General features: G+C 34.8%; 1 protein-coding gene across 11 annotated transcripts in view; it reads right to left on the reverse strand.

Moving 5' to 3' along the window:
- CFAP54 (cilia and flagella associated protein 54) overlaps window positions 1–12,843 on the reverse strand; it is a 300,555-nt gene that overhangs the window by 153,874 nt on the left and 133,838 nt on the right. For all 11 annotated transcript variants that reach the window (XR_005985335.1, XM_041739196.1, XM_041739195.1 and 8 more), the window contains 4 exons: window positions 8,359–8,589; window positions 6,179–6,321; window positions 4,273–4,454; window positions 2,506–2,733 (listed from right to left, as the gene is read on the reverse strand). Coding sequence is in view for 10 of the 11 variants with exons in the window: in XM_041739196.1 (XP_041595130.1) it covers window positions 2,506–2,733; window positions 4,273–4,454; window positions 6,179–6,321; window positions 8,359–8,589 (784 nt within the window). In the remaining variant the exon portion in view is untranslated. The remainder of the gene's footprint in view (window positions 1–2,505; window positions 2,734–4,272; window positions 4,455–6,178; window positions 6,322–8,358; window positions 8,590–12,843) is intronic.

Consider the following 12,843-nt stretch of genomic DNA (forward strand, 5'->3'; position numbering starts at 1 on the left):
CAATTTTAATAACCTTTTCAAACGATTCATTTTAACTTTATTAGTTTTGTGTTGTTTTATATCTATTTCTGCTTATTATTTCCTTTGTTCTTTTTACTTACTTTGGATTTAATTTGCTCTTCTTTTCTCAGCTCCTATAGGTGTACACTTAGATAACTGATGTTATATCTTTCTTCTTTTCTATTAAACATTTAAAACTAGTAGGTTCCCTCTAAGCACTGGTTTATTTGCATCCCACAAATTTTAATATGTTGTCATCATTTTGAAATATTTCTCTTGTGTTATCTTCTTTGACCCATGGATTATTTAGAATTGCGTTGTTTAATTTCCATATATTTGGAGATTTTTCTTCCTAATTTTTATTAGTCTATCCATAAGGTAGGAGTCAGAGGACATACCCTTCAAGATTTCAGTCTTTAAAATTGTATTAAGACTTATTTTTTGACCCTGCATATAATCCATCTTGATGAGCACACACACTTGTGCTCTGTTTCTAATCCACCTATGTGTCCTGCACCTCAATTCTGTCATAACTACCTATCCAGAATTAAGGTCAGACTCCAAAAGTTTAATGATTTAGTCCTCCACAAGACTGCTCTTACTTTAGATGTCAGCCACAAGTCTCAAGTCACCTGCACTTCTGAATGAACAGTAAATTTAGGGGTTTCCATAACCCCCTCAGGTTCAATAACTGACTGACTGACACTCACTTAAAACACTATACTTAGGATTACAGTTTTACTGTAAAGGATACTCGGGGATCCCTGGGTGGCTCAGTGGTTTGGCGCCTGCCTTTGGCCCAGGACATGATCCTGGAGTCCCGGGATCGAGTCCCACATCGGGCTCCCAGCATGGAGCCTGCTTCTCCCTCTTCCTGTGTCTCTGCCTCTCTCTCTCTCTCTCTCTCATAAATAAATAAATAAATAAATAAATAAATAAATAAATAAATAAATCTTTAAAAAAACTATATTATTATAAAGGATACAACTCAGAGAAAGCTAAATGAAAGAGGTACATAGTCTGGAAGGGTCCTTGACAACGGGCTTCCATGCCCCCTCCCCATGGAGTCAGGCCACAACAACTGTTCAACACATCAATGCTTTCACCATCTGGAAGCTCTTCATGCTTTGGGTGTCCAAATATACTTTGAGTCTCTGTTATTAGGAGCATACATATTTATGACTGGTTAATTGAGCCTCTTCTCACTATGAAATGTTTTTATCTCTATCTTTATCTATCTAAATACTAAATATCTAAATACTCCCTAATTTAAAGGTTATTTTATCTAATACTAATACTAACAAAGTCTCTCCAGTTTTTTTATGCTTACTGTAATCATGGTATATCTCTTTCCACTGATTTATTATCAATCACTTTCTTTATATTCAGAATACTTCTCATGTGGCCAACTATACATGTCTTTCTTTATATCCAATAATTTCTGCCTTTTGATTAGGGTGTTTAAGCACTTATACTTAATATAATAATTGATATGATTGGGTTAGATTTATTATTTGCTACTTAATTTCTGTTTGGCCCATATGTTTCTGTTCCTCTGTTTCTTTTTTCCTGCCTTCTTTAATTAATTGACCACTATTTAGTTTCCACTTCACTGCAATGGCTTTTTACCTATATCTCTTCCTTTGGTATTACTCTAAGGATTATTAAATGGATACTTACCACATTCCACTTAGAGGTAATAGTGTACCACTTTCAATTATATGAAGTGGAAAAAACTTATTACTCTGTCTTTTGTGCTATTGTTTTCATGTATTTTACATCTGGAAATGTAAATATAAACTCCATTACTCAATGTGTTTATGTGTTCATTAATTTTCAATGTGTTTAAGTTATAACATGTTTGCATTTTTTCCGTTTTATTTTCTACCACAGTGTAGTAGATTTTAAATAGCTGCAAAGTCTACCAGATCTGGAATAATAGAACAAGGACAGATAAAGCAGTAAAGTAAAGAGCAACTGACAAGTTATATGATCTTTCTTTGAGTCTGTTTCTCGGTCAAAAATTTGCTATGAGGATTAAATGCATTACAGTTACTTTATACAGAAGCTGGAGCTCGGGGCATCCTGGGTGGCCCAGCGGTTGAGTGTCTGCCTTGAGCCCAGGGCACAATCCTGGAGACCTGGGATCGAGTCCCACATCGGGCTCCCTGCATGGAGCCTGCTTCTCCCTCTGCCTGTGTTGTGTCTCTGCCTCTCTCTCTCTCTCTTTCTCATGAATAAATAAATAAAATCTTTAAAAAAAAAAAAAAGAAGCTAGAGTTCAATAAATGTTACTTTGTTTCCTTTAAAAAGTTGAATTTTCAGGCTAAGATATTTATAATTAACATCAATGTGAGCTGTGTATTCTGAACCAAATAATAATGAGAAGCAAATGAAATATACACAAACTAAGACTCAATGAAAATATTAATTTCTGTTTATCCCAAGGTGCAAAAAGTCTTTATTAATTGAATACGATAAAAATAATTACTCAAATGCCCTTACCTTAATAGAATTGTTATTTTGTAGTTCTATTAACATGTCAATAAGTAATTCTGCTCCCAAATAGAATGGCATAACACAGATACAGAGGAAACCATCCTGGCTAATAGGAAATGTTTTATACAGATCCACTGCTTGTTTAAGAAGTATCTGTAGCTCATGAGTAAAGTTCCAAAGGGCCCGACAGCAGTTCTGAAGCAGAGTCCAATAGCCACCACGATGAGCAAGAACCTAACACAAACACAACATTCAAAACAAACCCCAAGGCTTCAAAAGTTAAAGATCTCTGAACATAGTTCTGCAAAAATTATGTCAATAAAAAAAATAACATAATTTATTGTGTGTACTTATATCATTATCTCAGTTAATTCTAACAATAGCTCCTACGAAATGAGTGTGTACTATAGTATTCTACTTAATTTACAGATAAGGAAACACAGACATGGAGCTAACTTGTCCAGGGTCATGATCTACTAAGTGGTCAGCTAAAATTTGTACACCAGCAGTCTGACTCCAAGATTTCCATTGATCTATGATCTGGGAATGTGGCAATGAGCAAGGGTAACTGGGTCTGCTTTCATGGTGCTTCAGTTTATTAGGGGAGACTGACACTAGATAAGCAGACAAATGAAAATATTTCAGGGACTAATAAATATTGTAAAGAAAAATAAAGCAGAAATAGGTCAGAATCTAACAAACATGAGAGGATATGCCATTTTAAATGAGGCGGTCAGGAAAAATGTCCTCTCTGTGGAGGTGACACAAGCAAAGACTTGAATGTTGAGTTGAACATGTCATGTGAAGGTGGGAGTTGGGGTGTTGGAGGGAGGACAGCATTTGAAACTGAAGGAGGAGCAAAGGATGGAGGATGAACTTGAGGGATGAGAAAAGAACAAGCACTGTGCTTTCAAGATCACACAAAGGACAGTGGACTGAATGAGAGCAAGATGAACAGAGTTCTAAGAAGTGAGCAGGACCCAGACCTTCTAATGACCTGAAGCTTGTGGAAAGGATAGGAAGCAATGCTCATGGTCAAAAGGGACGATTTGGGTTTCCTTCTCATCTTTTAAGAAATCACCTTCTCTACAGAGAAAATGGGAACTCAAGTGTTCTAGAAAGGATAGATTTCCTCTCAACTCTTGAGAGGTTTGAAGTGTATGCCATTCCTGCTATGAGAAAAAGGAAAATTAATTTATTTGTACATGATTCCAATTTTAATAATGTATCATATAATATTTAAGGAAAAAAAAGAGAAAAGCATTTTAGAGAAGACACAATTGGCCTATAGAAGCAGGGGGTCAGGAATCAGGAGCAGGGCTTTCCTCTGGCCCAGAAAGAGTGTGCCCTGTGCTAGAGGGAATAAAGGGGCATACGGTACCCTAAACAGGAGCAAAACTCCAGAGAGGAACCACTGGTTTCACCACCATAGAAGGCCATATCCCAAATGTGGAAACAAAGTGGCAGGGTGGTGTCTGAATATTAACAGGGATTGTGTAGGCAAGGACAAAGGCCCCCTCCGCTCTGCACCAATGGATGATTGATGACTAAAGCAGATTACCCCTCTCCCTGACAACCTGACAGTGTGTAAATCTTCAGCACTATGGCAGACAAACCTCAAAAATGACTGATGTGAAACACAGCAAATTTAGTTTCAAAGTTGAAATCAAAACTATGGATGGTAAGTGAATAAATACAATATATCTTACATGCCCAAACTAATGGCCTAAGATTTATGTCTACTAATTTAGCAAATTAGAAGGACCACCTTACCATTGCTCTCCTGCAATATAAAAAGATTTTCATAAAATGATCCAATAGACCCAAATTTGTTGCTCGATCCTTTTCTTTAGCATTAAGACCTGATTCAGAGTCTGAGTCATAAACTGGTTGTGCCTTGGATATATTTTCATCATTCATTCTGGAATTAACAAATGTGGAAAATTCTTCAGCATCTACAGTGCAAAAATAAAGCATAATATTATTGAAAACAGAAAGTTCCAGAAGACATAGGTGATAAGCATCAAATGAGTAATTAAGAAATGCTATATAAATTTGGAGGAAGGACAGGATTATCATGAACACAATGAACCAAGGAAAGTTTCTAGAGAAGGAGGCATCTACACTAAGTTTAAAGGGTGAACATGGCTTAGCTATGCAGAAAGACTATGGAGAACATCATTCTGGGCAAGAGTGATGGCCAAAGGAACAATGAAGAGGCAGGAATGTCATGTTTTCTGAGGGACCAATCACAGAATCCCATTTAATTTCCTTAATTACTCCCTAAATAGTCTATTCCCAGGACATGTACACTAGAGGGTGAGTAGCATCCCCTAGAGTTAAGCAGGGTAGCAACCATATCTATTCATTATCCTGTTGGTGTGGTGTAAAAATATAGATTTCTCCTACTGCAAGCCTTTTCTTAGAATTCTGCATTAAATAATACATCTCAATAGCACAGTATTGTATTGTGGATTTCATGGGAGGTCTTAGGCAGCTAGTTTAAAAAAAAAAAAAAAACCTTAGAAGCTATATACCACAGCCTATGCACAAAATTCTGACTCTGGGTCTAGGGAATTTATTTTCAAATACTTCAGTACTCATAGTATAACATGAAGGTACCAGCTAAATCTAATCTACACCCTCAAGAAATCAAAAAACATGTCAAGTACTTCAAATATGAATGCACTCCTGAGGCAGTTGCCCAGTATATGAAGTATCTTGATAGCAATAAGTTACATAATACTTAAAATATTATTACTAAAAGTCTACATAAGAGGGTTTGTAATTGTATGAAAATATTAGAAGTGATTCTTTATTTGTGAAATGAATGGTATTTAAGATAGGTGATTGCTTTGGAATAGTGTCATTAGTTGTAGCACCCAGATTGAAAGCCCTGTTCATCTGTATTTCTCCACTTCCCAGAGTGAGTCTCCTGTCACCTGAGCAGACAAAAATATTGGTTGGTCCTGCCATTCAAAAATATTATGGCATTCACTTTGGAGTAAGGTTTCACGGAAGGTGCTAGTTGGAGATCCTAAGGCAAGATTAAACTTCCTTGAGCATAAAATGTGTAGTGGAATTTGTTCTGAAACTTACTCCCGCTAAAATATAACACCTGATATCAAGTCCTCACCTATCCTGACAAGAGGAGGCTACCATTATTTTAAAAAGAACATTAGGGGTGCCTGGGTGGCTCAATTGGTTAAGGGTCTGACTTTTGATTCCAGCACAGGTCATGATCTCAATGTTGTGAGATGGAGCCCCATGTTGGGCTCCATACTGAGCATGGAGTCTGCTTAAGATTTTCTCTCCTTCTCCCTCTGCCCCTCCCCACCCCTCTCTCCCTTTCTAAAAAATAAATAAGTAAATAAATAAAAATAAGATTATATTTGGTGAACAGCCAAATTGGTTTGGAGTAGAACAAACATATATATTTCTAAATACATATGGTGATAGCATAAAAATACAGAAATTTTTTTAAAAACTGGTCAAATAAGAATCTCCTACAAAATACCACAACTCATTTAAACTCCTGAGTCATTGAAAAATGATGTGTATACTTCTGTGTGTCTGTGGGGTATGTGTGTGTGTGTGTGTGTGTGTATGTGTATGTTGCATCAGTGAATAAAAATATAGAGGGCAATTTGATAATACAAATCATAATTTTTTATTTTACCTGATGGTAAGTTGGCCTTTCTTTTTTTAGCTGTATGAAGGAAATCAAGTATCGCTTTATAGTTTTCTAGAGTTAATTTCGCTGTTGGTAACACTGTTCCTGAATTATATAGTGAGAACATATTAGGATCACATGATCGGAAACTGCAGGTAGAGGGAATATCATTAAAAAAAAACCATAAACAAAATTGAATTGAATCTGGCAAATATAATTCACCTTAATTTTTAAAATATCTGTGAGTTAGTGCTCCCAAATTTTGGATCATATTAAATTTTAAAATTATACAATGTAACTTTGCTCTTAGGAATTTTAACATCAAAATCTATTTCCCTGAAAGGGCCCTTGAAAATCCAAACTCATTCTAAGGGCTCTGAAACAATAATTTATGTCAATTTAACCTGATTCAAATACAACTCAATGAAGATATATACATATATATGTAATATATATGCATATATCTGCATATATCTACTATATATGCATATGTCGACTATATAAAGCAATGTGTCTAAGATCAATGTTATTCCTTTTTTAAAAATAAGGCCTAAGCAGTAAACAGACCTCCACCAAAAATAGATCAATAAATAAATGTAAAAATACATTCACACATAAATATTGAGTATGTCTTAATGGTTTTAGTAAAGTTGAATTTAGCACCAAGTTCTCTGATACAAATTTGGTCATTGTCTAATTGCTGCGCTATGCAGTAATCATGTCTGAATGGTCACATATGATTGGAATTTCAGAGAATTCTTCTCAGTGTTCAGAGGAAAGTTAGGAAGCCCATCTGGTCTGAACCATTCTCTTTTCAAGGCCTCATGGATGGGTTGTCTACCAAAAGCCTTCCCTGTTGGTCAGGCAATCTAATTATTTCTTAAATGCAAATCTGGTTTAGCCTACATAGGAAACGGAACTATTTGGAGATGTTTTTATGAAAGTTCAGTCTGATAATGATTTTAACCAAAATTCTAAAGAAACAGAAACTGGAACCAAGTTCGCTTTGGATTTCTCCTGGATATTTTATCATTGGATTATTGAAATAAAAACACTTTTAATTCATACTCCTATCACAGTCTCTCCTTCCTCCAATCCATTTGGTATGTTGCTGCCAGAGAAATCTTTTATCATTGTCCTGGTCAAAAACCCTCATTTAAAAAAAATTTTTTTAAATAAACCCTTAATAATCTCCCATTGTATATAAATTAAAGTTCAGATTAAGTTAAGACTCTCCAAGATGTGGTACTGATCTACTTTTTAAATTATTTCACACCATTCCCTTTCATTTCCTCTAGATTCTGGTCAGACCATTTGGGATTCTCATCTTATGCTTCCTACCTGGTCTCTGTGTCATATGCTTCCTTCCACCTGGAATACCCCTTTCCTCATCTACACATTTCTAAATCTGGCATGTCCCTCAAGAACCAGGCCAAGTGGCCCCTCCCCACAAAACCTTTCCTGTGAGTTTCTGCCAGAGGAAAGCCCTTTTCTCAGGTACAAACACTTTGTGTATACTTCACTTTACACTATGATTTACAATTGTCTGTTAACACTTGTGATCCACCCTGCCACACTCTAAGTGGCACATCCTGCTCATCTTTTCATGCCCACTGTGTCTACCTCAGTCAGTACCTTGTATCTAACAGGTACTCAGCTATATTTTTTGGATGAAAGATTCTATTCACCTTTTCAATGATTATATAGTATTTTATATTTGTACTTATCTTCTATTTTTATCTTCCAAAACACTTTAGCCAAAGACACTCAAGAGCTCAAAAATGTCTTCTGAATTAATGACATATTACATCATATGAGAATATATGATCTGTATTCAAAGAGGCTTAATATACCTCAAAATGAAACAGATTTGCCTAATACCTACTAATAGCTATAGGTATTACACAATTATATTAAATTTCTCTTGAAATTACACTTTCTTCTTTACTGAAAGCTATATTAACAAACCTATTTAAGATAAATGCAGACTGGTATTTCATAAGTGCTTATATCCAGCATTGGTTTAGGAAAGATTCTGAGACAAGAAATTAAGTAATATACCAATGATCAGTAGAGAAGCAGTCTGGAAACCTCTTTAAGTTATTTATCAACATTGGAGCCCTGAACATATAAATAAAATCCATGCTCATACTAAAAAAGTATCATTCACTGATAATATTCCATACCTGACCACTGCACTTGAAGTGCCAAATTTCATCTTCATACGTTCCCCTAGCTTCGTTAAAAGCAGGTTGAAATGTGCATTTGCCAGATACAGGTTCATCTGAGCTCTCCAGGGCATCTCCTCAAGAAATATTTGATGGAACCTCTTCTTTTTCGCAAAATTTAATATTATAGGATTCAAGTTATCCACGAGGAATCGATAGGCAAGTTTTCTAACATCAGTTCTCTTATTTCTGCCAAGAAGAAGCAAGTCTTAAAATTACACAAGCTTCCAGATATTTAATAACGAAGAATGATTCCAATTTGTATCAAATACATCAAGAAGTCATTTGCCCTTATACAAATTATTCTGGCTTATTTATCATTTCCTTAGTGCTAAGAATGTGAAAGGGCAGTAAACGAGGCATGAGGATAAACTGTAAGGATAAACACACTACATATTGCCTTCCATTCTCTCTGATGTCTGTGTCCTAAACTCATACCAAACAGCTTTTCTTTTCGTTAACCAAAAAGCCACTGAGATTAGATGACTAAATTATAACATAATGCTCACATTCATCCCCTAATATCAATATTAAATAAGAAAATAATTTCTCTGTATTGTTCCTTAAGGAAAAAAACAATGGAGCAAATTTTTTTCCAATATTAGCTAGACTACAGCAGAAATAAATCATCAATCAACTATAAATGAAATAACTTTATAATCCATATTCAATATGCTCTGAAAAAAACTAATATTTCAAAATTTAGCTAATAGGTCATATTTTAAGTATACCATATATTCAATTTGTTTAAAATTATTCCTAGCAAAATCTCAGTCATCCAACTATTTTTATAGTTGCATAATTGCTCACATGGCATGACAATTTCTTCAAAGTACTTCTTTTTTTTTTAATGTTCACGATGTTGCTGCCCCATTGGTCAGTGCCATTCTATCTGATTTATATTGGAGAAAGGAAAAAAATCTCAATTGGTAAGTGAAAGTATTGTGCTCACTTTAATGGATTATATGTCTGAATCTGACACAACACACACACACACACACACACACACACACACACGAAAGGAAAAGAAGCTGGATGGAAGGTCAAATTTCCTCAAAAAGTGATAGAGTTTGACAGGACAAGCCACATCTCCCCTGCACTGAAGGTGAGAGAGTCCAGGGAGAGCAGTGACAGTGGACAGCCTTCTTCTACATATCTTTTCAAGGTAATTACAGATCCCAGGGGCCTTGGAAGGCAATGAGAGCCAACAAAGAGGGTAGAGAATGCTTCTTTTACTGCCCGAATAGTTGCTTTTTTAAAATTTATTTATTTATTCATGAGAGACACAGAACGAGAGAGGCAGAGATGTAGGCAGAGGGAGAAGCAGACTCCATGCAGGGAGCCCGACTTTGGACTCAATCCCGGGACTTCAGGATTACGCCCTGGGCCAAAGGCAGATGCTCAACCACTGAACCACCCAGGCATCCTCTGAATAGTTCCTAATGTGCAGGGTACTCAACAAGCAGCTCTGTATCTCTATGAGCCATAGATGTGAGTGGACCCGGAAGCTCAGGAAGGACAGTCAGCATAAATAAATCTCCAGTGATATGGGACCATGAGAGAAAGGAAATGGAAACCTGAATTAGAAAAACATTAAGGCATCCAGACACAATCATCTATATATTCTAGCTTGAGCAAATAAGTTAATATATTACATGGACAGAAACAGGAATCTTACCATTATAAAAAAGCATTACAATTAGGGAAAGAGAAAACACGGGAAAGTATCCTGTGGTATGGAACTGAAACTGGACACATCAGTATGACCTTATGGTTTTGGAGAGATCTAAAACCATAGATCTATCTGGGGGAGCAAATATATTTCCTAGTTTTGTCTTCCAGTTGTTGGCTATTCATGAACTTTTTTCTCCTAAATTAGAATCAGCTTGTCAATTTCCATCAAGATAATCCCAAAATTAAATGAGGTAAGCATCCTATATCTGTATATATTCTTAATGAAATATCTGCTCATGCTTTTTGCTCTTTTTCTTTTTTTTTATGATTTTATTTTTAAGTGTCTTTTGCTCATTTCCTAACTGGACTGTTTGTTTTTATTATTCTTTTGAATTTTGAGAGGTCTTTATATATTCCAGATATAAGGTCTTTCTTGGATACGTGGTTTGCAAATATTTCTTCCCAGTGTGCAGTTTGTCTTTTCATCCTTTTCACAGGGTCTTTCACAGAGCAAAAGTTTAAATTTTGATGAGACCTGAGATTTTATGGTAAGCATATGATTAATTTTATTTAAAAAATCCCACAACTTTTCCCAGAGTGGCTGTGTCTTTTACATTCCCACCAGCAGTGTATGAACGACCCAGTATTTAGTGTTAATCATTATTTTTTATTTAAGCCATTAAAATAGGTTTTAGTGATACCTTGTGACTTTAATTTGCATTTCTCTAATGGCTAATGATATTGAACATCTTTTATGTGTATTTTCCAACTGTATATAAGCAAAACTTTCAATATCTCTTCACAATATGACAGTTCACACAGAAAACCTGTATCTATGAACAAATTATCAATTAAGTTCCTATACAAGAATAGAAGCATTCAAAACTGTAATTTTAAAATACCATTTACATTTGGATACCAAAAAAAGCACTTCTTCAATGTAGCTAATGAAAGATGTATAACATCTTTACGGAAAATATCATAAAAATTTATTTGAAAGACATTAAATAAGACCTAAGTATATGGTCTGAATACTAATAGAAAGAATCAATATTAGGGGGGGAAAACTTCCCAAACCAATCTATGTATTCAATTATATCTCTATCAAAATCATGAATTTTTTGTATTATTTGACAAGCTATTCCAAACTACCCTGTGGAAGAATATAAAAGACTTGCATGAACTTGCTGGAGAGACTTGTTCTATCAGACAACAAGAATCAATTTAATACCAGAGTAAGTATGATGGTGTGATATTGACTCACAAATAGATAAGAGACTAATGGGACAGAAAAGAGATCTCAAAACTATATATGTGAAAACTTGCTAAATGACAAAAGTGACCGTGGTAGCAGAATAGACTACTTGATAAGTGGCTAATAATGGCTACTTGATAAATGGGGCTAGCCAGTTGAGTACCTGTAGCAAAACTACAGATGGGGAAGGTGACTCTCCCTGTCATGTTCACAGAAATAAATTACAGTTACATGAAACTCCTAAATGTGAAAATCCAAAACTTAAATTTACAAAGAAAGTACCTTTACTACCTTGTTTGAAAATAACAGAGAAATGGTGATACGTTTTGCTCCCTTAACAATTATAACTTTTAATTTAAAAAAGAAAACCTTTAAAATATAAATAGATGGGGGCACCTGGGTGGCTCAGTGGTTGAGCATCTGCTTTGGCTTAGGTCGTGATCCCTGGGTCCTAGGACCAAGTCCTGCATTGGGCTCCCCACAAGGAGCCTGCTTCTCCCTGTGCCTGTGTTTCTGCCTTTCTCTCTGTGTCTCTCATGAATAAATAAATAAAATCTCTTTAAAAAAAAAAAAGATAAATAGATGAACCACAAACTGGAAAAAGCAATAGTATCCAAACATCTAGAAATAAATAAGAAAACAAAAGTTTTTTAATGTACAAAGGATCTAAACTAGCAGTCCTGAGAACAGAAAAACCCTAGGGTCTAAAAAAACATGAAAAGATGCCTGACCTCATTAGTAATCAAAGAAACAAAAATTAAAATAACAATGACATAAAATTTCAGAATTTAACAGTCCATAAAAATTAGAAAATTTGATAACAATACCAAGTATTGGTAAGGATGTTGAATAATGAAAACTTGACACACCACTGATGAATATTTAAGAGCAACATAGCCATAACTAACAATGTAAAAAATATTCATATATCAGGGACTACACTCCTATGTATTTATGCCAGAAACTCACATTTGCATACAAGAGCTTTGTGTAAGAATGTACTTTCCAGCACTGTTTACTATAAGGAAAAACTTGGAAACAATGTAGATGTCTATTTACAGGAGACTGAATAAATAAATTTTTATTTATTCATGTAATGGAATACTATACAGCAGTAAAATGAGTAGACATATATCATCAATATGAAAAAAAAATCTCATAGATGTAATATTGAGGAAAATGAGCAAATTAGCAGAGCAAATTATTAAAAGAATAATACTATACATTATTTAGGGATATATATATAATTTTATATATATAATTGAAGTATAAAGTCACTCATAAGCATGATAAATGCCAAATTTGGATAGTATTACATCTGGGATAAGATGGACAAAAATACATTCCAAAGAGATGCATGGGAATTTCAACTGTGTTTGAAATGGTTTATATTTTAAACTGCATAGTGGGTACATGGGGGTTTTTTTGGTTGTTGTTGTTATATGATTTTCTAGACCCATCCAAAATATGTCATATTTCAAGTCATCATGGTGGAGTAAGTTTTCAACTAGCAA

This window comes from Vulpes lagopus, chromosome 23 (assembly GCF_018345385.1).
Source record: "Vulpes lagopus strain Blue_001 chromosome 23, ASM1834538v1, whole genome shotgun sequence".
NCBI classification, from domain to species: domain Eukaryota; kingdom Metazoa; phylum Chordata; class Mammalia; order Carnivora; family Canidae; genus Vulpes; species Vulpes lagopus.